Raw genomic sequence first — 27,507 nt, 5'->3', positions numbered from 1 at the left:
TACATTTCTTTTACCATATCACCCAGCCCCTATTAACAGAAAATCCAAAATCTGGAATACAGCCCAGAGTGGCATCGATTATCTAAATCCTCAGTAATTCCTTGTTTCCTTCGCATTGATTCACGTTAACTTTTACCCTGTTTCCTATTAGAAAAGCAGTGAAATCCACCCTCAGGTTTATATTCTCATATTTCACGCCATACTTCTGTGTCTGGTCTTCTTTCCAGCACTGAGATCTTTTATGCCGCCCTATAAACTGCATGTGCTATCTGTATGTTGAGGAAAAGACTTTGGGTCTGACAGCTGAGTTTTCTGAAAATCTTCACATACAACTAAGAAATATATAAACACTAAAGTTATAAAGTAAAAGAAACTCATGCGTGGCTCTCGTTGGGTTTGTTTGATAAACAGAAATCAGCTGTGGGGAGATTTGAATGTCTTTTTGTCCATCAGAATAGCATCCACTGCCTTTAACAGTAACATCTCTGTCGACCCACACAGGCAGGTATACACAAAGGCGCGCGTGCACGCACACACTCACGCGCACACACACAACACACACAACACAACCCCACACACGGTATCAGGAGTGATCTGAGATATAAAGCCTCATCGATCAGAAACGACTCTCTCTTGAGGATTACATCATTGCCCGGCAAATAGCCAATCAGAGCCCAGCTGAGACTGCCCGCTCTGTGACCCCATCCCCTGTAAAAGTAAAGGCAATAAGAGGCACACACGCACATGCACGCACATGCACACAGTATTCTGGTCACGTCACAAGGAGGCATTTATATCATTCTCCAAGGTATTGAGCATTTTTATATAAACCTGAGCCACTACAGTTCAGTCCTCCAGTTAATGTAACACTGGTGCATGATCTCCTCAAGCTCAGGTTCCTCCCATTACTCCTGATCATCACCGGGATGTTTCTACACCTCCAACTGTGGTAAATTCAATTGACTGGACGTGAAGTGGAAAGCCGCACTTCTGTCTATATAAGGTCTCTGCGAAAAACCTATACGTGAGGTCCAAGGAAACTGGCATCAAATCTCAGAGACTGTGGACTGTGTCGAGGCACAGATCTGGGAAAGGCTACAAACTTTTCTGGTTCCCAAGAGTCACAGCTGCCTCCATAATACTTTCCCATTCTGGGAATCGCTCATTCACTTTGATTCCAGCCATGGAGCTATGTCACAAAATATACCCATCAAAATATTTAAAACTAAAACTGTATGTCTTGCAGTTCACTGTAATTACTTGTGATGAACACATTGTGGCACTGGGTAAACATTATGACTCCCATGTGTTATCTTACCTTGATGTAGCCGCCAGTCGAGACCAGGAGAGAGTTGTCTGGGGAGAAGTGCAGGTCGGTCACCCAGCCGCCGTGGAGCGAATCCATGCCGTCTTTACCGTCCCGCGAACAGATCTTGAGCAAAGAGCCGTCTTTGACGCTCCACAGCTGTGATGGACAGCCAAACGTTAGAAAGCATGCAAAAAGTAAACATTTTAAGTTTGTCTGTAAGAGACAAATAAAGGTTTTGGTCAAATGAATAAATTCCTTTTGCAGGGTCCACGAACTTGAATTTTCATCTTGTGGCCTGTATCAGTGGATGGAATTTTCTCTGTTGCCAGGGAGATAGGTTAGCTGTCAACATCATGTGATTAAAGTTTTTTTGATCACTTGATATAGGATGTCATGTATGAGAGGACATTCTGACCCATGTCCCTGTTCAAGGAAGGTGCAATACCATTTGGTCACATACCTTTATGTAATATCGAAACCATCCCAATGGCAACTGAGAAAACGCCATTGGTTTATGAAATTCGTGCGATATGGCTGAAAGCTCCAGAAAGACACCAAGTAAGTCAAGGCTGAACCTTTTAGCTCATTAAAAAGAAAAATAAAGGGGCATTTCCACAGTTATTTAGAGTGTGAATCTAAACAAGAAATTGCCCAAAGTGATGGTTTGTGATCACCGCATCGTGTCTATTGCAGCTGTTACACAAGTGTTCAAATGCCATGATCCTTTGACAATGACACATCACATGTACAGCTATTTTTAACTCTTGGCGTGCTTTTGTGCCGAATGACTCAGATATGTTTCCATAGAAACAGGGGTGAGATTTCAGTGCGGTTTATGTAATTGGATCTGAGGGATCGGGGCCATTTCTGGATAATGGAGCTGGTTCAGCCCAGAGGCCACTCAAGGGCATTAACCCCTCGCTCACTGACGTGGTGCCACTGTTTGTCGATAAAGGTTGAACTGCGCTCAATGACTTCTCCTTGTCTCCCTCACGCAGTCTAACTTTTCATTAACTTTGTGTTTGTGTGCGCGTGCGCTTGCACGTGCGCTTGTAGACGAACTGTGCCAATTCCAAAACCTCTGGGATCCAATTTGGCAGCCCGAGTCCTTTCCTTCGCCTCCCACTGTCAGACATCTCCTCCTTCTTCCTGATCCCTTCATCTCGACTCCTTGCAAAAAACCTGCACCTCCTCCAGCAGCCGCAGCCCTGCCACCTTCCTCTCATCCCAGCCCTCCTCTGTGCACTGCAGCAATAATGATGCATTACGGAGCAGTTCATCGAAATGAGTGATGACATGTAACGATGGGAATTGCGTTTTTGTGTGTGTTGCACAGCAGCATTGATAAGTTGAAGGCATTTGAACTGGTTCTCATTCTAGTAGCAAAAATGACATCTGGTGTGTGAACACACTGACGCGAGTATCTTGAGGCAGGTTGCTCTGTAGGAAGTTTTTCATCTGCAGCCTTTTTTCTTTCAAATCACTTTTCTCTTTGCTACCTCATTTTCCACCTAAATCCCTAAACATTTTTTGCATTTAGGTAGTCATTTTGCTGGGTAGTGATTTCATTCAAACAGCAAAACAAGCCCAATGAGCCTCGCAAAAGTAACCTAAAAAATCTAATGAAAAATACAGTAAACGGCTGGTTTGCTTTGAACACACACCCGGATCTCTCCATTGTCGTCTCCAGTCGCGAGGCGTCGGCCGTCCCAGGAGAATCGGCAGCTTCGGACACAGTCTTGGTGGCCCCTCAGTGTGTGGACACACTGCCAGGACTCACAGTGCCACAACTAAGAGAGCAGAAGGTCATGCATCAAGAACACGGAAAAACATAAATCTGTATATCATTAGGGGGGGGGATTAAAAATATTAAGACAAATGTGCATATTCTGACATGGTTCATTTTTACACTCCACTAGAAGTGAAGTGAGTGACTCATCCGTGTTTACTCAAGAGTAACCCATTTAGAAGAAGATTTCTATTTCTGTGTGACACAGAGCATCTAAACTGGGTGAACTTTGCTTGACGCATTGCACTGTAGATGAAACATAATCAGAAAAATCAACATAGCAGTGTTTACCTGGGAAATAACAGATAACAAAAATAATCATCACTCATGCAGTGGAGTAATGAAGACATATAATCATGCCAAAGGCAGAGTTAATGTTGTTTAGCGCTGCATAACAACGATGCAACTGTTCTCTCCGCTCTCTCTCACTCTCTGCTGTTTTATTTCTGTCTCTAATCATTTGTTTTCTTTTCATTCCTTCCTTCTTTTCTCTTCCCATCCTAGTCTTTGTCTCTGTTCTTCTTCCTTTACCCCGGCTGCATCCTGTGCTGCACAGAAAATAACACAGCTCATAATTAGACACTTCGTTTGGCAGCCGGCTAACTGTGTCTGCACACAAAGTCCCATTCATCTGGAGGTCAGGAGAAAAAGAAAGAGAAAAGGGGACGGACGGAGAGAGCGAGGTGGAGGAAAAGGAAGAAGCGGAACAGCACACCGTCTCTATTTTTGTGGCCTTCAACAAAGACACTCATGGCCAAGCCTTCTGGTTTGACCTCTAGTTAGATGGAGTTTGATGTTTGATGTTTGTTTTGAGCTACCAAAGCCCCTCGGTCTGTGGAGCAAGGACTATGTGGCTGGCTGCTGACCAGCCACACAACACACACACACACACCAATTATCATCTTTGCCAAATCCACAAAACACACATTCTCTCTCTCATTACCATCCACTGACAGAAGCCAGGTTGGCTGGCAACCCCAGTGGCTGCAGTCTACAGGAAGTGTCGACCAAACCCAAATTCCCGTGTGAAACTCTACGGCAGTGGCTCTAGATGAACTGCTTTGACAAATGCCAGAGAGAGGGGCTTTGCGTTGTTTCTTGTGCCGGACCCTCAGAAACAACAGTTGGTATCCATGATGCCATAACAGCACGCTGAAACTGCAGTAATTTAGGATCCAAGAAAATGAATGACACTGAAAAGAAGCCAGATTCAAAGAGCGTACAGTCGCAGTGCAGCTCAACTTGTGCTGTGCTGCGCAGTTCACGATGAGAAGGAAAACCAATGATTTAAGAGCAGCTTGGGAGAAAAAAAACACGCAATATCCAGCCTACTGAGTCAGTGAAAGTCGGGCCAAAGTCAAGCACAGCGGTGTAGGTAAATGGCAGCCTGGCAAAAACTACATCCAGACAGGACAGTGGTTCAGTGTGCAAGTCAGCCTCCCTTTGCCTGCCAGGCCGGTGGTTCAGCGGGTCCACGGGCCGCCATATAGTCAGATTCAAAGATCACTGAACGTGGGTGTGTGGGACCAGCAGCTAACTCACCAGGCCTGAGGCAAGCTAGTCTCTATGGTCCCTTGCCTCCCTACTGGAGAAACTCTGAGTGGAAGGATATCACCCGCAGCAATGCGTCCATGTGCTATGTGCTGTAAGTAATAAGTTTGAAAGGAGGCTAGAGGGAGGATGCTGATGTGTAATAGGTCAACTTGTTACTGGCAGCACAAACACTTATGTCTCATCCTATGAAAATGACTATTACAGCACGTGTGGGTGTGTGTGTGTGTGTGTGTGTGTTGAACCTTAGCAGTTTTGTCAGCAGAGGTGGTGGCGAAGAAGCAACCCTCTGGTGAGACGTGACAGGACAGAATGGCTCCCCGGTGAGCCTCGATGTCCTGTAGCTTCTCTCCACTCTCAGTGTCCCACACCTTACAGTTAGAAAGGGAAGGACGAGAACAAGAAAAATCGCTTGATATTTGATTTCATGCCGCTGTCAGCTGTGTTTTTTCGTTATCTGTGTGTTACGAGCGTCACCTTGACGGTACCGTCGAAGGACCAGGACAGCAGTCTTGTGTCGGCCGCTGAGTCGGAGAGCAGAGAGAAGCATCTGACCTGCTCTTTGTGACCCTGAAGTACTTTACCCTCCCCAAACTGCCACCTCCACACCTACAGGGGGCAGCGGAGGCAACAAAAACAAACAAGGATTAGGAATTTCTCCGCCACTGTTGCTTTTCACTTCAGAAATGTACTACCCAATGAGTTCAAATAAGTGCTTAAGGACGCACATGTAGACTTTTTCAAGAACTTGTTGCATTATTTTCCTAAACATTTCCCCCTTATATTTCACCATCCTAGTAGGGGCCTCACACTTTACAGTGTGCTTGACAGAAATCCTGCTGTCTTCGTAACACGATGTGATGCCTGTGCTGTTCTATTCCTCAAACACAAAGTTAAGCCTGTGCATCTTTTCTCTTTCATTCCATACTTGCATTATCACTTGCAATTTGCGCTTGTAAAATTATCTAAAGTCTGCAAGGGTTCAGTGCTCAGAACTTGGCGTGGACAACTTCTGTGTTCATCCAGCAGTCGAGGATTACAGTTTTCTTTTACGTTTTAAGTTTGAGGAGCTGAAAAATCTTTCAAACACGGTTTACGTTTGGATCAAGGGCTTTGTGAAATCACCTTTGCAGGTAAGACATGATTAGTTTGGGGCCAGGTCACAAGAGATATTGAACAAAAATCCTGTAATTTTTTAATCCGTGTGTGTCTCTTTTCTCCCAATAGTAAATTTTTACTGTGGTTGGTGGTACCTTTGCACTTATCACCTTCTCTGTGGATATTCAGGTAACACAAGTTTACTATAAATCATGTAGATAGGACATGGAAAAAAAACATGAAAAACAAGATCCTAAAAAAAAGAAAATCTGCTGTCCAACAGGCCTTTTTCTTTTGCAGAAGAATGTAGAAACCACCATGCTGCAGTTCAGTGGCACATATATAGGTATGTAATAAATCGATGAGCTTCTGAAAGCAACTGTACAACACTGCTGATGATACAGCAGATCACAGTATTTCATTTAGTTCTTTTCAGATTTTTGCTTTTACATCTTTTGGATGTCCTGAGTTTATACTAATGCACAACTGTCTACATTGATATCAGTGTGCAGGCAGGTGAACGAGTAGAGACAGGAGTTCAACTGAGCTCAATGAGGGCAGGACAGACAGCATCATCCAGATCATCCTATCATGGTGCAGTGTTGCACCTTGTTTCTTCTGTCATGGATCCAAAGGTTACAATCCATCACCAGCTAACATCAGCGTCATTAGACTGCTTTACATTCACTCCGTGTCTGCATTAACATCTAAATACACACTTCCACTTCCTGGCGAGCGCATGTCAAACAGCATCAATTTGAAAAGCTTCCGAATAAGCAGCGAACGGTCCAAGAAATGTGATGCTGTAGGAAGCTGCAGCATGAATACGGAACTAGGCGCTGCACTGTCGGAGAGAGGAGCAAGTGCTGCAGTGGACAGGTCTGTCGGCAAAAAAAAAAAAGATGAAGGAGGAGGAGATGAGATGGGGAGAAGAGGAAAGGGGAAATGAGCAACAGAGCATGAAGGGTGGGGGTTCAGAGAAGGTAATGGCCCGGAATACACACACATACCCACACATAAACACAGATAGTTTGCACACGGTCATCACAAGAGAAGCAGGGAGATAAAGAGTTATCGAGAGCGGCAGAGCCGAAGGCAAGGAGAAGGGAGAAGAGGGAGACGAGACGAAAGAGGGGGATACGAAATGAGGAGGTGAAGAGGCCGAATAGGAAGATGGAAGAGTGTAACAGGTAGGGGAAGGTGAAAACACCACGAGAACCGAAGCACTGTGAGGTTGGGCGAATTTAGCAGAGCAGACAGTTTTACCCAAGGTGAGGAATGGGGATGAGGGAGAAGAATAATCAATACTAGCAGAGAAGAAAAATGGGAGGCGGGTTGAAGGAGGAGGTGAAAGAACGCGCCATGAATTAAGCAAGAAAAGGTAGCGTGGTACGAGGGAGAGAGCGTGATGAATGGGGGGAAGCAGGAGCATTAAAAACCAAGAGGACGGAGAGAAACAAAAAGCATAAACTGAGGAAAGGAGGAGATGCAGACCCTAATGGTGGTGTCCTCTGAGGAAGTGATCAGTGTTTGGCCGTTCTGGCTGAACTGGCAGTGCAGCACCGTCTTAGTATGTCCAAGCAGAGTGGCCAAGAGCCTCCCAGAGGGTACCTCCAACACCTGGAGGGAAGAAACAAAGAAACATTACAGACACAAATATTCAAGTCATTGGGAGAACTACGTCTCAGTTTCTTGGTCACAAAAAAAGGGCTCCACTGTTAAGTCACATAAGGTTCATCACTGCCCAGAACATCAAGCCTCGAATGATGGCTGAGTTTGCCGAGATTTACTCAGGGAGGAAATCTGTCCCTAAAGATTTCCTGAAAATAAAAATCCTTAAGTCACAATGTCAGGGAGTACTTGAGGAGGAGAGAGGTGAGGTGCCGCCGCCGCCGCTGCTGCTGGCTTGATGGTGATAAGCACATCAAAAGGAAAGTGGAGTTGGTGGAGGAAAGGTTTGAGCTTTGAGCGTGACCGTTCAGTCCAGGCAGCTGAGGGTCTGACACCCCAGCAGACGATACTGTGGGGGTTCGAGAACAAAACAGCTTTGATGCTCACAAGATCCAGCTGGAAGTAAAACAAAAAAAACGTCATCATGCGTTCTGACTTGGGATGCTGCTTCTGCATATAACCCTGTTATAATAAGACCTTGAGAACCTTTCACAGGCTTATTTTGACCACCGACAATGAGGTCAAAATAAGTAGAGGACAACATTATCTTCACTCCAGCAGAGCACCTGTATTTTGTAAAGTGTAAAAGAAGATCCTGTGACGCTTAAAATATTTACATCTCAGTGGACAGGGGTTAAAATGTGTGAGCAGAACAAGCCTTAGGGCACGGCAACCATGTTTCCTGAAGCCTTGAGCACTGAGACGTGTGATTCAAAGCCCGAGAGGGAAAACGTTTTGGCGAGCTTCACACATGCAGCTCAAAGTTTTCTGGGACGGTGCGGTGAGGAAGATCCTGAGGATGTTGGACAAAAAATATTTATGTTTGTATATATACATATATACATTTAAAAATAGATAAAAAAGTAGATTAATGTCTTAAATACCACTGTCAATGTGCATACTTTCCCACTCACACAGAGACTTTCTGTTGTCTCTTGCACATCTGTCATGAAGACGTCGACATCTACATGAGCAGAATAAAGGCGGTATGTCAGAGCTGTGAGTGAGTCCTGCGCTGATGAATTATTAGTTAATTTTTTTAAGTAAACTGGTGGTAAATAAGAGCAGATGAGGGAAGGGGAAATTAATGCCTTCCACTGCAGCACTAGCTCCAAATAGCACCACGGCTCCCTCTGGAGTTAGCTAAGGGGGACTACAACAGCAAAAGACAAATTAAGATATATCTGAAAAAAGGATGTGAATTATTGCTTAGAATTTGTATTGCAATGATAAAATGCAGCAAAACAATTTTAATTGGGACAAACACTTTCTTATTACCTAAATTTAAAAAAAATGTTCTGATTTCAGAGGTTTTTCCTGGGGAAATGAAAACATGTTTTTGTACACATCCAATTCTTCATTCAACAAAAAGGAGCCTTCATTGTCAAATATTGTCTAAACACAGGAAAACATGCAAGAACCTTTCATATGTAAAATTGTCTGAAAATTATATTGAATAATATATTACTGACTGCAGGAAAACCTCACAAAATACTATGAGTACTTCAAGCCTTTGTGCGCTATAAACCTTCCCTCTCAAATCTCTGGGTCCAGGAGACAAGACAAGAGGCCGATGAAGGGCCACAGAAGAGCTGTAATTAAAATCATTAACCGTGTATTCATTAAGACTGCGGGACCTTTTGAATTAATTAGAGCTGCTCTCTGATGTAGAGGGGAGGCCCCGGCCACAGCACAGATGTGTCAGGGGACTGAGAGTGAGCAGGTCTAAGTAAGTAAGGGACGTCCTCTGCCATTGACGCATGTGCTTATCATGCAACAGGCACATAGGTTCACCAACACACCCGCCATGACACACACACACACACACACACACACACACACACACACACACACACACACACACACACACACACACACACACACACACACACACACACACACACACACACACACACACACACACACACACACACACACACACACACACACACACACACACACACACACACAAGGAGTAGAGGAGCACAGAGAGCTGGGGGACAGACAGAACACAGGGAGTAAGAAAGATAAACAAAACAAAGGGGTGAAGAAAGAAAGAGCAGTAAGTGAAAGAGACGTGAGAGCAGGAGTGAAGACAATGGGGGAACAAATCACAGGGAGAAAGAAAAAGAAGAGAGGAGCGTGTATAGAAAGTGAGATGAAAGAGCTGACCTGCTTTGCAGCTGACAGGACAGATAAGAAAAGGGTGACAGTGCTCATGTCAGATCTCATGACTCAACATGCCCTGACAAACACGTCCTCCAGCAACGTGGGCCGGTGTTTCACTCAGATAAACATGCAAACCTGCTGTCACACACACATTTTGGAAAATTCTCTTTTTTTTTCAGACAACCAGCAAATGCACAGCATTTTCCCTATGAAGTAACCGTTTCTTTTTCATTGATTGATTCATGTATTAACTGATGACTCCTTTCAGCAAAGGATCGTCATGTTTAGATAAGGTAAAATAAAGAACAGAACAGGAAACCCAAACACTGTATTTAACATGTACAGTAACAGGTGTTCTCTACCTGCGTGGTGCCGTCCTCTTGGCCCAGAGCCACTGCAGAGGGCTGCCTGCACAAACAGGTACACCGGATCCTGGACGACATCTCTTCTGACTGGAACAGCACTGATCCCGTCCTGCCATCACGAACCTAATTAAGAAACAATCCAGCCTTAACATTCCTGCTTCAACCAGCCAACTGCCCAAGTTCATTCAAACCCTCTCCTCTGTTATTCTCACCTGCAGCCTGTTGCAGTTGTCTGCAGCTGATACAGTGATTTCTTCATCACCGAACAGAACGTCGGAGTCTCTCTTCAGGCAGACGGCAGAGGTGGTGTGAACCTTGTTGGTCTCCCATAACTACAAAACAAGAAACACAAGACATGCTGAGTTTTAGTAGAGAATCTCTTGTGCACTTGCAGCAAAAACAAGCATTACAAAAACGAAAAATTTTGCTCTCATAATACTTTTTTTTAACCTGAATTTACACCGAAGGATGGTTTTCATCTTGAGTGGGGAAAGTTAGTTTACTGGGAATAACCGCGGCAATAGCTGAGTCATCATAAACTGTATATTGATCCCAATAATTTCTGGTTATTCTGGGCAAGGTCACACGCCGATGCAGCTTTTTAATCACACACATTTCTTCAGTCTTACCCTGACAGTCTGGTCATCGGAGCACGAGAGCAGCTGCGAGCCGTCAGGGGAGAACTGAACACGCTGGACCCAACTCAGGTGCCCACTGCAATCAGCCATCTTTTTATTGGCCTCCAAGTCCCACAGCTGAAGGACACACACACACACACACACACACACACACACACACACACACACACACACACACACACACACACACACACACACACACACACACACACACACACACACACACACAAAAATACGAAAGAAATGCTAAATCTGCAATCAAGTATGATCAGTTGTTTACTCTTTTACTGTGGGTATATGATTTTAACACACCAGAACAAACAAAAAAAAGACACTAATTGTGTATGTGAAAAGAGAAATGTGTTGTACCTCCACGGCGTAGTTTGAGAATGCGATGGCCAGCAGGTTACTGGTAGGACAGGCGTGACAGTATTGCACGCTGCTCAGGCGATTTGTTCTGATCTCCAACAACATGTCCGATGTCTCCACATCAAACACCTGAGAAACGGCGACAGACAGACAACAGATCACTGTCTACACTGCCTTTGCACTTGGTAAATGTATCTTGTTTTGATTACGAAAAGAAGTATCGTCTGGTGCCTAAACATTAAAAAAACCTGAATGCAAATGTGCATCATCAGCCTCCTCTTCCTCTCCCTAAAGCCAGAGAAACAAGCTCAGAAATCCCCTGCGGCGCTTGCGGCGTTTCGAATGAATGAAGGCGTAGAGGACGCAGACAGACTGATGACGGGACAAGACTGACTGATTTTGGAAAGCTCGGGAGAGGGAGGGGGGGGGGGGGGGGGCTGCTCACATTGTCAACCAGGACACACACTCTCCAGACTCTCCAAAATACAAACTGACATGCAGACTCTCGACCCCGTCTTCTTCACTCAAATGGCACGACAACAGCGAGGCCAGGGAGGACGAACTGAACCTTTTCCACCCTCTTCGTCACACAGTTAACAATACCATGCGTCTCTGCTCTATAAAATATGAAAAAACCCCTGTCAATAAATATTCACATTCCAAAACGCTTACCAGGACAGCATTCCTCGCTGCACATATGATACGTTTGCCATCTGCTGTCCAGGTGCTGCACTTGACGAGGACGGCCTCATCGCTCTCCGCAAACACGCCACTCACATTGATCGTCTTCCACTCATTGGCGGATGACACCTGAAATAGCTGCATTCACACAACAACACACAGACGTTGGAGCATGTCAGCAGAAAATAAGAGCTGTGAACACAGACAACAACAATATCATGTATATTGTTCAGAAATATGGTATAATTTTGAACAGAGTTTAGGGAAAGTGCAGGTTTGGATTCCAGGTCCACAGCAGATTCCTGGTGAGGTGTCAAGATGCTTTCACAATATCTCATCAACAAGCACAAACCAAAGACATTAACATATAAGTTTATTCATTTTTGTTTTTTTTAGTTGTGTGGATCATATAATGGATTCACAGGTTTTGCACATCATCCTTGTGTGGATTTAGTGGCTGCAAAACAAATTGACCTCCAGGGACAATTAGTAATATTTTTTATACATATATCAGTCAGATGTAGAATAAAGACAGTAACTAGGCAAACTCCAAATTGTGCTATGGTGATATAGCTTTAATTGTCCTAGACATGTTTTAAAAAAAAAAGCTCTTATAATCATATAAGACTATATCATCTCCATTCAATATTCCAAAGAAAAGAGGTGTTTTAAAGTTTGTATAAGTATCCAAACAGCAGAATCCATGACTTCAGTACTGAACACTTTTTTGCACTGATGTTACATCAGAGGCAAATAAGGTAGGGTGCATCCAACTCTCATAAATGATGCACTGGTTAGAGAAGTACAGCTTTGCATTAGAAGAGAACAGCTTTACAAGTATCTTGTTAATAGCACTTGCCTTCACAGTGCCGTCATTGGAAGAAGTGGACAGATAGGTGTCGTCGGGGGAGAAACAACAGTGGTTGACTGGCTCAAAGTGGCCAAACATGGTGTTCTGGGAGGATGGCCTGTTGAGGTTCCACACCTACAGACATGGGGAGATTCAATGAGGAAGAGAACAGATCACACGAAGAAGGAAAGGTCACAAGACAGGCAAAAAAAAAAAACACACACTCACTCACTCACACACTCACTCACTCACTCACTTACCTTGACATTCATGAACTTGTCATTGGAGCAGGTGGCCAGCAGGAGTCGTCGTCTCGTGTTTGTAAACTGACAGTGGTTGACCTGCTCTTCGTGCTCCTCCGCAAACACCCTGAGCAGCATCGCTCGCTCCACATTCCAAACCTTGTTTCAGAAATGTTACGATAAAATTACGAAAAAGACATGTTCTACTTCCGCATTGCTACGTATTTTTTTCGTTGCTATAATCAATCGTCAAGGGGAAATTTGTCCGGTGTCGTCTTACCTTTACTTTCCTGTCGCTAGAGCAGGTTGCTAGGAGACGGTCGTCCGGGGAGAAGGCACAGCAGAGCACCTCGTCGTCGTGGGCCTGGATCTCCGTCAGCTTCTCGCCTGTGGTGCTTTTGAACACCTGAGCACACAGGTATGGTTAAAGCAGCCCCGTGACATTACATGAACGCAGAAAAAAGTAAAACGTCATCATTAGGAACAACAACTTCTGGACACGGTTTGGAACCTTTTCTGTTAAACTGGTGAATTTCGGAGTGAATGTGCAGATAAATACTTGAATCATGTTATTTTTTACAAAGACAATTCAGCTGCATTTTAATTTGTTTAATAAACAGATTTCTGGCCTTAAAAGTGTATCGCTCTTCATATTTTCCAGTTTTTTGTCACCATGGAAACAATTTGCCATTCACAATATCTCTCTCTCACACACACGTGTATATATATATATATAAATTCACAAAGCAACATGTCTGCTTTGATACCTTGAGTGTCTTACTGGCTCCACAGGTGGCGATCTTGGCTCCGTCGTGGGAGAAGCAGGCCGAGTAGATGGAGCCCTGGTGGGGGTGGATCACCAGACGGGACAGACTCTCTACACTGCTCTTATTCCTGAACAAAACACACACGCACAAAAACACACAAAAAACAGTCCAAACGACATTACACAGATATACAGAAATCTGACATAGGGAATTATAATATAACTGATCCAACGATGCAAAAAAATGCTCAATGCATTACTTGATTTTAACTTCATCATTTGAACATATACACGTCAAAACACCATGTAAAAAAATTGTTTGCTCGCGTGCATACAGCCAGTCAAAGTAGAGTTTCCCTGTGCGGGCGCGGTCCTGTGCCTGCATCAGAGCCTGTCTGTAGACCTCGGAGGCGAGCGGCTGAGACAGAGCGAGCTGCACCACGTCGGGGAAAGGACGCTGCTCCAGGTGGTGGCCGTTAAGAGACAGGAACTCCTGGAACTGACTGCGCACCTCGCTGTTCTGGGAGGACATAAAAAAAATCCTTACGCTCAATTTAAACTAGGAGTCATTTCTGATGCTGTTTGAGGATTTTCTTTTGCATAAACAAAATCCGAAAAAGACACCTTTCTCCTTTTTTTACATCCATAAATCCAATTTGTATGTGGTCTGTATTTAATGTTTAACTGCCCAATTTTTTGTAGAGAAGCACTTTGTCGCTCTTGAATAGTGCTATACAAAAAAACTCACTTATCTACGGTGGTATGGAGGACGTAGAACTCTTGGCATTATACACACTAATTGGACACAGGAATAAATGACTGTTGTCTCAAAGCAGAGCAATGCCTTCTTACAATGCATGTCCCAGTTAATCAGGTGTGTAGCCCCATGCGTCCCCACTTGCGTCTGATAAACCATTATCAAATCTTCTCTCTTGCAGTGATGGAAATTGGAAAGGGACCGGGGGACAGCCAAAACGTGGAAGGGCAAAAACACTTATCTTTGTAAAGGAGATAATCAAAAACAACTTCAGGGGGAAAATGACAGATGGACACACTTTTTTAATCTAATTCACAAAGTTTCATGGAGAGGGCAAGAAGGACACATGGACTTCTAAACTTGTATTTCCCCGAAGGGCTGTAAATCATATACAGTTCACATTTTAATGAAGGAGAATGACTGACACGCTTTGTTTCATACATAGTAAAGTTTAAGTTTCTTCTGACCTCTTTGTCCAGAATTGGTCCATACTCCACGTAGTCGTTAATGAGGTGTGCTGGACCCATTATCTGGGCCTTGATGCTGACCCAGTCCAGAGAAAACAAGAGGGAGTAGAGCTCCTAGACAGAAAGGAGCAAGACACCACAGTGTGTATTAAAAGATTCCTTTGAAAATCATATATCAGTGTGAGTGTGTGTGTGTGTGTGTGTGTGTGTGTGTGTGTGTGTGTGTGTGTGTGTGTGTGTGTGTGTGTGTGTGTGTGTGTGTGTGTGTGTGTGTGTGTGTGTGTGTGTGTGTGTGTGTGTTACCTGCGAAAGGTTGGCTTTAGCCATGTGGAAAGTCAAAAACCGGATCCAATAGAGACACTCTTCGTCTCCCGAGATAGGAGGACCATCTCTGTAGTGCTGCTGATACTGACGCACCACTTTAGTGTGGAGGCTCTGAAATTGATGAAACTATTAATTAATGACTTGTTATCTTCCCCTGGTTCGATTACACCCACTTCATATTATGCTCACCAACACATCTTAGCTGTCATGAGGCCACGTCTGTACATCAGCTGACGTGGCATCTCAAAGGTTCAACATAACAAACAAACAGATTGAAACCCAACTGCTTTTAGAGCTCACCTCCAGCTGGGTGCGGTTCTGCTCCACCAGGAAGTCCAGCTGAAGGTCATGGAGGTAATATAGACAGGGTTTATTGTGACCGTCCACGAAGAGCAGAGACTTGTTGACAAACTCCTCGAGAATGTCCTCCACCTCCTCCGGCTCCAGGTCCCACAGAACGGACAGCACCTGGATGAAGGAATAACATTTTATCCCTTGTTTTTTAGTGGGATCTTTTTTTGCAAAAGGTTGAATTCCACTCCTGTGGTGTAGCCAAACCTTAGCAGGGATTTTAATGTCCTTCTCCAGAACTGTGAGATCCTTGTAGAGCTCTCGATGTTCGTCGGGCAGGACCTCAATGCTCGCAGCCATGGCCTGGTCCAAGGCGTCGTAGTCATAAGACGATGACTTCCGTATACGCTTGAACTGCTTCTGCTGCAGCTGGCGAAGGTAGTAACGCCAGCGGTCAGGTTTCTCCTTGAGCAGAGCTCCAATCAAGGACACCACCAGAGGGGAACCTGTGATGGTGGCCACAGAGGATTAAAAAAATATATATGTGTTTGTTACGGCACAATTTGTAAGCAAAAGCAAAGGAAGAACACAACACAACAGTTATTCTTTCACAACACCAACACTTGTAAATAACTAAATCAGGTTTTTGCATTCCTTTATAATCCTCTATGAAACGCTCATATATTTTGAATATATATGCCAAATTGAATATGTAACAAAATCTGTAATTTCATTTGTGAAGGTTCACAGACCTTTACATTCTCTCACGATGCTGCGAGCCTCCTCGGGCAGTCCTGTGAGTTCAGTTTTGGTGTACAGAGCGAGTATCTCCATTCCCTTGTTTTCATCCAGACCGCTCTCCACTTCCACCTCATATTTAGCACCTACCAAAAAATAAGAGCATAAGAGTGGCGGTGTCCACATTTTGTAAGCACCACACTGTGAAGTCAATCACAGAAGGTTTTAATTGGTTCGAGTTTGCATATGTGTAGCGACCAGTGTAAAACATTAGGCTGCATACCGCTGACAGAATCAGTGAGGCTTCTATTTCTGGTGGTCAGAAGTATCCGACAGTGGATATCAAACGCCTTGAGCACTGTACTGTCCCAGATGTCATCTAGAATCAGCAGAGATCTAAAAAACCAAGGAGTGATCAGAGACAGAAGACAATGGAAAGTGTTTACCACAGCATCTATGAAGAGCAATTATTAGACTAAAGAAAGTAAACACTTTTATATGTTTAAATGTATAACCTGGCCTTCTTGTAGTTAGTAAGTCAATTAACACCTACAGTGACTTACAACAATAAAAAAATATATTTTTATTGGAACCCTTGAAATTTATTCAGCTCAGTAAATGGATACATTTATATATTTTATATTCTGACTATTTATTTGGACTAATGTCATCCATATGTAAATGTTTCTTATCCTTTCTATCACTTTTTTAAATTTGTTTTTAATCTTAACACATTTGGTTGTATCATTATTCAAATCCACTGTAATTTCACATTATTACATTTTTGAATATGTATCTTAGTCCTAACACGGCAAATAGTTTTTGTTTCAGCGTTTATCCTTTTTTACGACAAATTCTGCTGAAAACACAAATAATTACATACTTTTGCTTGTGGAGTTGTATTAGGTATTTATTGCTGTTCTTCAAATAGGTTATTTTGTTAAATATTTCTTTATCTGGGATTTACAGCAGATAGATATCAACAGTAATATTTAGCTAACTGAAAAGTTCATCAGGATTATTTGAGCATGACAACCTCGGGTATCTGCGGAGCATGAGGAAGCGTAGTCGCTCCTTGACTTCGTCCAGAGAGTTTGGGGGCCGGTGGAGAGACTGGGAATCCAGGTTCTGCTCCAGGCGGAAACACAATGACTGGATCTTCACCAGCAGGTCTGGTTTGTCTAACTGGCCGATGGACAACCAGTGGACACCTCCAGGGAAGCACTCTGTAGAGGGAGGCGGGAGAAGGGGTAGGGAAACCGTGAGAATGAAAATCAGTCCATGATTTCTTAAGATTTGTTAAATTTCTGAAAGTTCTTTTCTCTCTGTTATCTTGCTTCAAAGTGAAGTACGCTGATAGATAGCGTCAGTCAAAGATAATTCACCTTCAATGACCCCCTGGTGTCTGACGGCCTCTGCGGCCAGGACAGATTTACCCGAGCCAGCCATCCCGAAGACAGTGACCCAGCCAGGCTCACTCTTCAGCCGGTAGAGTTTCTCTCTGACCTGGTTCAGAAGCTCCAGTCGGCTGACAAACACCACAGGCCTCTGTGGTACACCACCTTCACTTAGCACTGTCTGGACTGTTACACAAACAGGAAGGAGATCTTTATTAAAGGAGTAACTTTCCCACATGAATACGATACCACGTATGTGTTTAAGAATAAGAACATTTAGCAGACGTGTAAACAAAACAACAAGGTCACACGACCAGCACTTACTACACATTAAATTTATTCTCCCACACACTTACAAACCTCCATTCTCTCCACCCACGACTTCCCCATTCCTCACCATAAGGCGTGCAGCCATCAGAGGAGCTCTTCAGTGCATTTGGTGAGATCTGCGGTAGGTCGTCATGAAGCATGTTGGCCAAATCATAATATAACTCCTTGACCAGGGCGTTGTAGAAGGAGATATAGGCACGGTTGTCCTTCCTTAGCAGCAGCTCCAGCAGAGCCGCAGCCTGATCCTTTCTGGTGGGCTGGCAGGACAGAGATAGCAGAGATTAGACGTGGACGTCGGTATAATATATATTTTACATTCCGCTATTTCGAAGGGTTCTCATTTGAGCTTGTGAAAAGTTTCATGATTAGCATAACTAAAATAAGTATTCTTTTAAACGATATGGATAAAAATCAAAAGAACAATCTTAACATTTTCTTCAACAAGCCGCCAACAATAACTCTGCTGAATCCTCATAACATCACGCTGGTGAAGTGTCTGCTAGGGATTAAAACTTAATCTGAGAGCGGCACCAGGTTAGGAACAAGTTGATGAGACTTGTATCCAAAACTTGATGTAAAATAAATTCCCCTTCAGCAGCAGCTCACCTGAGACATGATCCTCCCCTCCTCATCGCCACTCATCACATCGTCACTGATCATGTGGTCCATCAAGTACTGGGGCTTGATATCTTCTTCCAGTCTGTGGCGAAAGCGCATCAGACAGCTCCGCGCCCCTTCCTCCAGCGCCATCTCGGCACGACACGCCAACCATACAGGAATGCCGCTGCATTGGAAATGAATGGAGGCAATACAAGGAAAATTGATGGAAGTGTGGTAAGTATAGGGGAGTCCTAGTGGTCTCAGGGCCTAAAACTTAGTTTGGTTCGAGTCTGAATATGCTTGACAGTGCATCTGAATACAGGAAGGAAAGATCGCAATTGAGATTGTGGGTTGTGACATGATTCTTTTGGGAAGACCACTCTCGACTACTGTTTACGATATAACGAAGGCCGATAATGGGGCCAAGACCTAACCATGGGAATGAAGCTGAAACAATTAGTCGATTAAAACGGGAAGTTAGTCTGCAATTACAGAATTTTGACAATAAATTAAGTTGTTTTGGGGTTTTTTAAGCTATTAATTTACAATGGGCTCAGGGAAACATTAAGGGGCCAATTGTATTTACTTGTTAGTTGCGAAAACTAGTTGTGAAAAACTAAACCGCCAAAATACACAGAATATGTGGTAGTTTCCGTCTTAATAGTGTTGTAACTCAGTGACACGAACACAAAGGAAAACGAAACGATCTGAAAAGACAAGTTCTTATCAGCTGTTCACAGAGGCCTGACAGAGGGGAAACCTCGACGATACGGAAGTGACATTTAACAGAGTTTATGCAGTTCACTGAACAGTTTGCTCTAAAGTGATGCAGTCAACGTTTAGATATCTCAATGTAATGTTAGTGGACTTTCTCCTCTCTTTCGAACAGCGTCTGATATCAACAAGACGGCGTGAGAGGTGCAGCTACTCTTTGATAGGTGACACATTCAGGGACACTTTGTAAAGTAACACTGCGAGACAGGGGCTAAATGCAAGTCTACAGACTTTAAATGCCGCTCACTTTTACTGGTGTCACGCAGTCACGTTTAGGCCGACAGACTCGGCTGCTTTCCACACCTGTCTGGACAAGTTCACTCATTCAGACCCCACTGAAACGAAACAAAGAAAGGAACCACTGGCAGACACTTACGAATATCTTCTTCCCCTTCAGCGACGGAACTGCATATTGCCGGAAGGTGACGTTACGTTATAACGTATCCAAAGTGTTAAAAATAAAAGGCAAATCTGTGTTTACGTTACATCCACCACACGCCCAATTTTGAGAGACGGGGAGCTTCCTGCTTCGCAACAAAAACAAGTACCCCGGTGTGCGGGCAGGCCAATGGCGCGGCGAGATTTAAACCACGTGACCAATGAGCTCATGCGTTTAAAGAATCTGTAACCGGGCAAACTGATGCTGCCTTCACAGACCATTGCTATGCTCGTCGATATGCCTTTTCACTCATTTGAACGCTTTCGGAACGGTAGAAAACGAACATGAGCTCAGTGAAAGCGTCGGTTCCGCCAAAAACACATATTATCTCTGATTGATACAATATTTTTGGTTTGCGGCGCTGTTTTTTTAAATAATTTGGTAATGGTAATTGTATGATTTCGGGACCGTGTTTGAAGGTAACAGTGCTGCCTGGTGACAAGATGATGAGAGAGTGTTTATTCTACAGTGTACTGATGCACTGATGATGTGGGTCGAAGTAGCCAAATTTTGCCAAATAAATAACATCATATATCAATTTGTGTTACTTTTTTATTTCATTATATTAACAGTGGTACATAGCAAGGGACCAAAAACTTCCCACATTCTGAGTGAACTTAAGCTTAAGTACATCATTTCTTTGTCTTTGTACATATTTGGGTCTACTGGAAATTCTGGACACAAAATCACTTTGAGCTGAGTACCTGTCAGCTCCAAATGAGTTCCAACAGCCAACATAAAAATACTGAAACAACCACAGGACCTCAAAATGTAACAACAATCGCAACTAAAACTATGTGGCAAATATTCCAAAATCAGAATGCGAGTAAAAGAGTACAACATACAACTTGACAAATACTCCCAACACATTACTCAAGTTACTAAAATGACAAAATCCTAACACAAAGCTACTCATGCAGACAACGGTTTTACATTATTTGAGGTCAAAATTCCTTTTCTCCAAGAATTTTTGTTATTATTTATGTAGCATAATATCAGTGGATTACTATGAAGAGAGAAACTTCCATTTATGTGGCTGATAAAAGAAAAAGAAAAAAGGAGAACAATCAAAAGGACTAATAAAATGGGAAAAGGGCTGCCTCATGAATGTTTAACGGTATTCATAAGTAAATGCTACTCTGCTAATTATCTAAATATATATATGCTTGAATTTAATTCCTCTTCGCTTCATAAAGCTCATTGTATGTATGAGACACACTAGGTTTTCCCCTTGTTCTCCTATGAACTCCCTCTGAAAGAGCAGCAGTTTGACTACAGACAAACTTACAATGTAGGGTTGCTATTAGGATCAGATATGAATCACTTTCTGGTTTGAAGCTGTGAATGTTCATAGGAGAGCATACAGAGTACATTTATTACAAAGGACGCAGGTCACATTAAATGTTGACCGCATGGAGCGTCTACTGCAGTGTCTTCACTGCTAAATGTAGGGATAAAAACTACATTTATGACACACGGAAGGCAGCTCCAACTACTGGAGAACGCTGGCCGACCAAAGCAGTAGTACTGCGTAGCTGTTGTAGTACCTCCATAGCTTCAGGTAAATCTAGTGGCAAATAGGCTCCTTGGACCGCCTGAGCCAAAGTTTGGTTTCAAGCGGAGGTAACGGAGTCCTGAGCCGTGTCCTGAGGAGCGGTGTGTGCTGGTGGGCTGCTGCTGCTGAACATGAGCCTCCTGATGATATCAGCATAGAAAGGTCCATAGACAGACTTGTTGTAGTTGACCAGAGAGATGAACCTTGCTCCCATCAATGCTAGTTCAGGTTTGATTGCAGTCAAGCCAGTTGGTACCTGTTCGAGTTTGGCTTGTGGTTTGGGATCACAGATGAGCATCATGAAGTACTGCTGCACACGGTCCTCTGCGGAGCGAGTAAAAGAATGACACAAGGTTAGAAACTCTCAGTTGCATAGATTTCTGGATTCATTATCGTTTACATTTTTTTTTTTTAATCTTCATGCTCTACTCTCGCCGCCAACAATTTGTACCAATAGAATGGGAAAAACTATTATTTATCACTCCTGCTCACCAACTAGAGATCGGATGGGATTGTCCCTCTGGGTGATGCTGCAGATCTGGCCCATGAGGGTGGCCTGCAGCGCCGGGGACAGTGCAGGGTAGTTCCTCTCTGTGAGAGATTTGTTGAGCTCGCAGCAGATCTGAGCACTGACGCCCACTAGTGCCTCTTTTAGGTTAAAGTCCCTAAAGATGAAGAAGAAGAAACTAAATAAAGTTTGAGCCACAATTTGTTGTGATGTAGACAGTAGATGTTCGTATGTTTGAATACAGATCGAAGATTTAAGATGGAGGGTAACGTGAACTGACGGGCTGTGCATGCCATCCAACAGCACGCTGGTCATCCTCTTCAGGCGGTCAGACAGGGAGGGTAAACCCTGGATAGGCCCTCCAATGGTGCTGTGCACAATGAGCAGCACCTCATTCACCGCCTGGTACTGCTGGAGCCGCCACTGAATCTCACGCAGACGTGTCTCATCCGTAATCCACGTCTAAAGGGGAACCAAAGAAAAAAAAAAGAGACTTAAATAAATAGTTTGACATTTTATATAAAGCCATAGCCGAGAGGTGATTAACCTAGTTTAGCATGAAAACTGGATGCAGGGGGTGGAACACCTAGCGTGGATTGATTGGCGGCCTAAGCTAGGTAGACATTTACAATAAAGACTTAGGTAACAATTTTGTGTGTTATCTTAAACTGAAGAAAGGGAGTTTGAAGAATTCCACAGGATTTTCCACAAAAAGAATTTCAACCTAAACAAATAATGAGTAGCTACAGAAATAAAAGCTGATAAAACCTTACTCCCTCTCTTACAAACACGAATTCAATACAATCATACCTCAGGCAGTGGACTCTTATTGTAGTCCCACGTGAGGATACGGACGAAGGCAAAATTGAGAATCTGGAAAGGGCCAGGCACAGCTTGCTGTCCTTTCCGCTGAGTCTGTCCTGTGGGGATGGTGGTCGGCAGCAGCTCCTCCAGAACTGACTTAATCCAGGAGGTGGTGTGGTTCAAAGCATCTGAGCAAAGTAGACATGATAAAAGTGTTTGACAACATGATTGGTGAAACAAAGGTATAGTGAAAAGTGTTTTCCCGATTCACTTACTGGGTGTTTTTTCCAGGATGCTCTGGAACGTGGCCCTCTCATATTCAACACTCTGTCTCTGCAGCACAGGCCGCAGATTATCAATTGTAAAGTTGACCATGTCTGCCTTCATCAAGTCCAGCACACGAAAAATCTCCCTAGTGTGAAGAAATAATAAAGCCGCTGTGATTTGACAATACAGTCTCTGGTAATAAATGTTTGATGTCAGCAATGAAATGCTTTTAAATGCTTTACGACCAAAGTATGTGGCTACTGTACCTGAACAGTGTCACAACATTATCTGTACTTTCCCGCAACTTCTTAATTTCCTCATCCCTGACAGGTGCACACATCTTGCCCATAGTGGTGATAATGTAAGAGGCAAGCCCCTGGATGTCTACAGCATCGTTGTCAGCCTGCTGACGAATCAGGTCCATGTCCAGCACCTCCATGATCTGGATCCTCATTCGGTTGGCACCCGGATTAAGGAATGACAGTAAGATCTGGTAAAAGATGAAAATCATCATCGAAGCATTATGCGTTAATCTGTGACATAATGTCGCAAACTGACGCAAACTGTGTGTGTGCTGACCTCTCTGATCTCTTCCAGTAGTCTGATGGCCTGGCCATACTCAGGCGGGTCATCGTTCAGCTCCGCCGACAAGATGTCCCAGAAAGCCTTGTGGACATTATCTCTGACTAACTTCCATATACTAAAAAAAATGGAGGGTTTCGTTTAGTTGAGTATATCATCTGTCAGGAGCAAAGGTCAGTCAGTCCTGCGGTAAGGAGGTTGGACCAACATCTATATAACTGTGGCAAGAAATTATTCACTTGCAAAGTGGCCAAAAATAATGGTGGCTCTGCATTTCTGCTATCTCGTGTTCGTTCGAAAAATCAAACATCTACATTTTTGTAAACCCCTTACCTGATATTTAGATTCACTGTTGAAAAAAATTTACAAAGGGTGAAGATATTGAGATACAAGATCTTGTGCCGCTGGTATACCTGTCCTGAGGTAGGTCGACTGGCTCCAGATGAAATTTGTGGTCCACAATGATCTCATGGGCAAGGCTGAGGTTGCTAACAGACTCCATGACTTCGTCCAGGGTTGAGGTTTTGGGTGGGCTCGCTGTGGAACACAAATATTGAAGAAACATTGTAAACTATTAAGTCGGAGGTTGTCCGGTGGGCTCAGAGACAAAAGAAAGGGGTGTGTGTGTGATGTGGGGTGGGGGGGAAACTCACAGGAGGGCGTGCAATGCTTGCTGGAGCAGTCGCTAGTGAAGCTTTCACGGGAGCAGTCCAGGTCGCTGGTCGATGTCATGCTGTCAAAGCGCTCCAACGTTGACTCCACGTCGCTGCCTTGGTCCTCGCCGCTGGACGTGGAGGTGGGTCGCTCATTGTTTAGAGGCATCTTGGGTTGCAGCTGCTGCACATGAGAAGTTGGTGTTAACCCTTGGCTTGTAGGCTATATCCTCAACAGAAAGCCACTGGATTTCCTGACACGTTTGCCTGTTCAGAAAGTTTACTACTTTCACATCTAGCGACATTCTATATTTTTCACTTGTTACCAATGAATCCCAAAACCAACACAGTATTTTCTGTGTTGCGAAACCCTGATAGAATTTATTTCTCTCAGCCATAGAGCTCCATTGTTACCTCTGCCAAGGAGGTTATGTTTTCACCCCTGTCTGTTGGTTTGTTCGTCTGTCAGCAGCAAAAACTCCAGAAAGTATTTCAACGGAACTTGCAGGAGGGACATGTGCCAAGAAAGAACACAGATCTAGACAAACAGCCATCTCTTTCTTCAACATTGCAAGATAGGGCGTTTAAAAAAAATCGTCACAATTTTCCCAGGGAATAATGCATGGATCTTGATGAAAAAGCTGTCATGAGCTAGCTACAAGGCAATGAGCATAAGGCTTGACTGAATCTAAGTGGGCCATGGCAGATGTATTTGTTCTACTGAGTGCCATTCTTGTTTTCAATATCAAAACAAGTAAATGAGGCCAACTGTTACACTGGGTGACGTAATCTGCCCTGGTACCATAAATACGCATCCGAAAAACAAATGTGTTATTAATCTGTCACTAGTCCTCAACATATGAACTATCGGTATTGGGGAGTTAGTGAGCATGAGAAACAATTTGGCTTTGAACTTAGAGCCTTACCTTAGGTCAACCTGTGCTTGTATGAGGGATAAGGACTGTGTGACCTACAGTGAATGAGGGCTCGTGCATTTTACTTCAGCAATGGTTTCTGTTGCCAAGGCAATGACCAGAAAAACAAAAACACCTCTCACACGCAACAAAACAGTGTTGATGTTTTGGTTTGTACCTCGGGGTCACGTGCGCCCACTTCTTTCTATGCATGTGCGCAGCTTCAGTAGCCAAAGATGTTTCACGTAGGGATGAGAGACAGGGCGCTGCAGCCAATCACGAGAGTCCCTGGGTAGTGGGACGGTCGCTATAGAAACGGAGATAGCTGCCTCGTTCAACAGTTCTGACATTCAACACCTTATTATACTCATTCACGGTGCATATAGTAATGTTTGGGAACAACACGTCAGTGTGTTTGGGGTGTGTGTGGGTGTGTGTGTTTACTGACAGAGGGGGTCGACCAAAGTCACGACACAGACCCAGCTTATTTAACAACTGGGTTTAAACAAAAATGCCATGTTCCTTCAGTGAAGGGAAAACTGTGTCCAGGCCTTTCTCATTGTGTCTCCAGGGCAACATGGGACAACAGAGGGTTCTCAACGGTCGTAATGATCCTGTTACACCGGTCCCTGTGTTGTCTGTCGTCCACACAAACAAAAACATATTTGTGTAAGAATGAAAGCTTTCAAGCAAACAGAGTTTGTGCCTTTCTAATACTATCAAAGTCAAATAGTGCTGAGAGAGAGTGACCCTTGGGTGTTGCTGCTCCTGTCTCTGGTCTCACTTATCTGCTGCCAAAAATAAAAGCACACTCCCTTGCTGCTCTTTTGGTTTAAAGATAGCTCATGGGGGGTGAGGAGGACGGGTGTGGGTTGAGTCCGACTTCTGCGTACCCCCCCAATCATTACATCATCTGCTAGACTTGACAGCTAGGTCACGGCAAAACGCAGCAGGCCAATTTTTCGACAGATTATCTTGGGCGATGGGAGCCGGCGCTGCAGTCCAGAGAACTGATTACAGCTTAGGTCTACTCTGTCACCCGCTGCTTCGTTATGAGAAATCCTCTTTGAGCAAACTGAACGTTGGGCAGAGTAAAATGCAGACACAACACATGAAGGTGAAACCCAAACGTTCAGGAAATGCTTAGTGTTTGTATGATAAAAGACAGTGATTAAACTATTTTATATACAAAAAAAAGTATTGAGTGTAAAGTACATCATTATAATGTGATGGGCTGATCATCCCAACCTGCTGGATTATACTAATATTAAGTACATTCTTTATGATGTCATTCATTATATTTTTTATCTTATACCTTTCGCAGGTGTATCAATTTTTTTTATATAAAGTACATTTGCTGCTCTGTTACAATAACTCCTGCAGAAAAACAACGACAGCCTTCTCTGGGATCCGCATTCGACTGCAGCAGCAGCAGCAGCAGAATGTAAACAGAGCAGTGGCTCGGGGAGGGGGGCGGGACCACTACCCAGGGACTCTCGTGATTGGCCGCAGCGCCCTGTCTCTCATCCCTACGTGGAACATCTTTGGCTACTAAGGCTGCGCACATGCATAGAAAGAAGTGGGCGCACGTGACCCCGATGTACAAACCAAAACAACAACACAATAAGAACATCATGTCTGTGTCCGGACCCAGGCGACACCTGCACAGTAAAGACGACAGTGCATTAAAGTCGTTTGTTGTAAGCTAACCGTCGAACTCGTCACTGTTGTTTTGCATCGCGATGTCGCCTCTTTGTTACACAAGCGGTCGCTTTGACTTTCAGCGGCTACATGTCGACACTAGCTTTGACACTCGAGCTGTTTGTTGTTTAACAAACCTCCTCCTCCGACGACGACGACGACGACCGCGTTTCCGGTCTCCGCTTTTCCACAGCGAAGCCAGACATTTACGTCACTTTTTATTTTATTTTTTTTTAAAGTTGCCAACAGAGCCAGGCCGAGTGGTTCATAACTGTGAGCTGGAACAACAAGGACTTTACCTCATTCGAGTCTCCAGGAGGAGGAGAAGGGGGAGGGGGGGGGGGGAGAAAGAAGGGAGACTGACACCAAAGAGTAGCCGAGCTGTGGGTGGAAGGTTCTCCGTCGCCCTGCGCCGTTCGTCACTCTGTGGTTTAAAGGTCCGTCGTCCCCCAGCTGGCTGTGAGACGAACAGGCGAGACCATCTCACAGCAACGGGGGGGGGGGGGGGGGGGGGGTCCGCCACCGAACAAAGACGAACACAAGACTAAAAGTTGTGAATATAACTATTTTTTTAAATCAAAATAGAACTCATATTGACTAACTTGAATCTGTATTTATTTTTTGTATTTATTATACGTATATTTCAAACTGTACCACATTTGGTTGAGATGGTACGCTCTGCTTCACGTGGGACGTCTTTGTTTACGGATGTGACCTCAGAGTGCGTGCGTTCCTGTGTGCGCGTGCGTGCGTGTCTGTTCAAGTATGTGCGCGCGCGTGCGTGTGCGTGTCTGTTCAAGTATGTGATATGTGTGTGTGTGTGTGTGTGTGTGTGAGAGAGAGAGAGAGAGACAATTTCCCTTCATGGTTGCAAGGTCTTGGGTCCACAAAATGGGACAAACAAAGGG

General features: G+C 44.0%; 2 protein-coding genes across 5 annotated transcripts in view; both read right to left on the bottom strand.

Annotated features, from left to right (window-relative positions):
- Positions 1-19,726, bottom strand: part of apaf1 (apoptotic peptidase activating factor 1) — a 34,472-nt gene extending 14,746 nt beyond the window's left edge. The window contains exons 1-26 of the mRNA XM_035613608.2: positions 19,553-19,726; positions 18,409-18,586; positions 17,870-18,059; positions 17,461-17,658; positions 17,112-17,301; positions 16,359-16,471; positions 16,090-16,221; positions 15,605-15,843; positions 15,347-15,514; positions 15,026-15,157; positions 14,723-14,836; positions 13,834-14,018; positions 13,500-13,626; positions 13,013-13,138; positions 12,751-12,891; positions 12,500-12,625; positions 11,632-11,778; positions 10,960-11,088; positions 10,582-10,707; positions 10,165-10,284; positions 9,950-10,075; positions 7,242-7,367; positions 5,127-5,258; positions 4,895-5,020; positions 2,974-3,099; positions 1,319-1,465 (exon numbers count right to left, since the gene is read on the bottom strand). Coding sequence (XP_035469501.1) covers positions 1,319-1,465; positions 2,974-3,099; positions 4,895-5,020; positions 5,127-5,258; positions 7,242-7,367; positions 9,950-10,075; positions 10,165-10,284; positions 10,582-10,707; positions 10,960-11,088; positions 11,632-11,778; positions 12,500-12,625; positions 12,751-12,891; positions 13,013-13,138; positions 13,500-13,626; positions 13,834-14,018; positions 14,723-14,836; positions 15,026-15,157; positions 15,347-15,514; positions 15,605-15,843; positions 16,090-16,221; positions 16,359-16,471; positions 17,112-17,301; positions 17,461-17,658; positions 17,870-18,059; positions 18,409-18,552 — 3,630 coding nt within the window. The 5' untranslated portion in view covers positions 18,553-18,586; positions 19,553-19,726. The remainder of the gene's footprint in view (positions 1-1,318; positions 1,466-2,973; positions 3,100-4,894; positions 5,021-5,126; positions 5,259-7,241; positions 7,368-9,949; positions 10,076-10,164; positions 10,285-10,581; positions 10,708-10,959; positions 11,089-11,631; positions 11,779-12,499; positions 12,626-12,750; positions 12,892-13,012; positions 13,139-13,499; positions 13,627-13,833; positions 14,019-14,722; positions 14,837-15,025; positions 15,158-15,346; positions 15,515-15,604; positions 15,844-16,089; positions 16,222-16,358; positions 16,472-17,111; positions 17,302-17,460; positions 17,659-17,869; positions 18,060-18,408; positions 18,587-19,552) is intronic.
- Positions 19,727-20,149: 423 nt separating this feature from the next.
- On the bottom strand, positions 20,150-27,033 carry tcp11l2 (t-complex 11, testis-specific-like 2). Of its 4 annotated transcripts, none has more exons than XM_035614852.2 (10): positions 26,899-27,033; positions 23,985-24,168; positions 23,745-23,868; positions 23,329-23,449; positions 23,016-23,239; positions 22,758-22,894; positions 22,489-22,670; positions 21,959-22,140; positions 21,663-21,835; positions 20,150-21,494 (listed from the first exon to the last, which is right to left on the bottom strand). In XM_035614852.2, the coding sequence occupies exons 2-10, from the start codon at positions 24,151-24,153 to the stop codon at positions 21,229-21,231; spliced, it is 1,578 nt and encodes a 525-aa protein (XP_035470745.1). In that variant the 5' UTR covers positions 24,154-24,168; positions 26,899-27,033; the 3' UTR covers positions 20,150-21,228. The 4 variants fall into 4 exon arrangements, with proteins under 4 accessions (XP_035470745.1, XP_035470736.1, XP_035470721.1 ...); XM_035614843.2 differs by having other exon boundaries at positions 23,985-24,165; positions 26,899-27,022; XM_035614828.1 differs by lacking the exon at positions 26,899-27,033 and adding an exon at positions 26,737-26,820.
- Positions 27,034-27,507: the final 474 nt, after the last annotated feature.

Source organism: Scophthalmus maximus, chromosome 12, assembly GCF_022379125.1.
Source record: "Scophthalmus maximus strain ysfricsl-2021 chromosome 12, ASM2237912v1, whole genome shotgun sequence".
In the NCBI taxonomy this organism is placed as follows: Eukaryota; Metazoa; Chordata; class Actinopteri; order Pleuronectiformes; family Scophthalmidae; genus Scophthalmus; species Scophthalmus maximus.
The sequence above is the reverse complement of the archived record's forward strand: the minus strand, read 5'-3'. Positions and strand labels throughout refer to the sequence as shown.

Bases quoted from the DNA above. Each gene is read 5' to 3' on its own strand.
- tcp11l2 (XM_035614828.1), bottom strand. From the start codon at position 26,805: ATGTCTGGCTTCGCTGTGGAAAAGCGGAGACCGGAAACGCGGTCGTCG. The intron at 22,671-22,757 runs GTAAGTGAATCG...TACTTTGCTCAG, and splicing joins CATCCTGGAAAAAACACCCA to ATGCTTTGAACCACACCACC. The intron at 21,836-21,958 runs GTCAGTTCACGT...CTTCATCTTTAG, and splicing joins TTGGATGGCATGCACAGCCC to GGACTTTAACCTAAAAGAGG.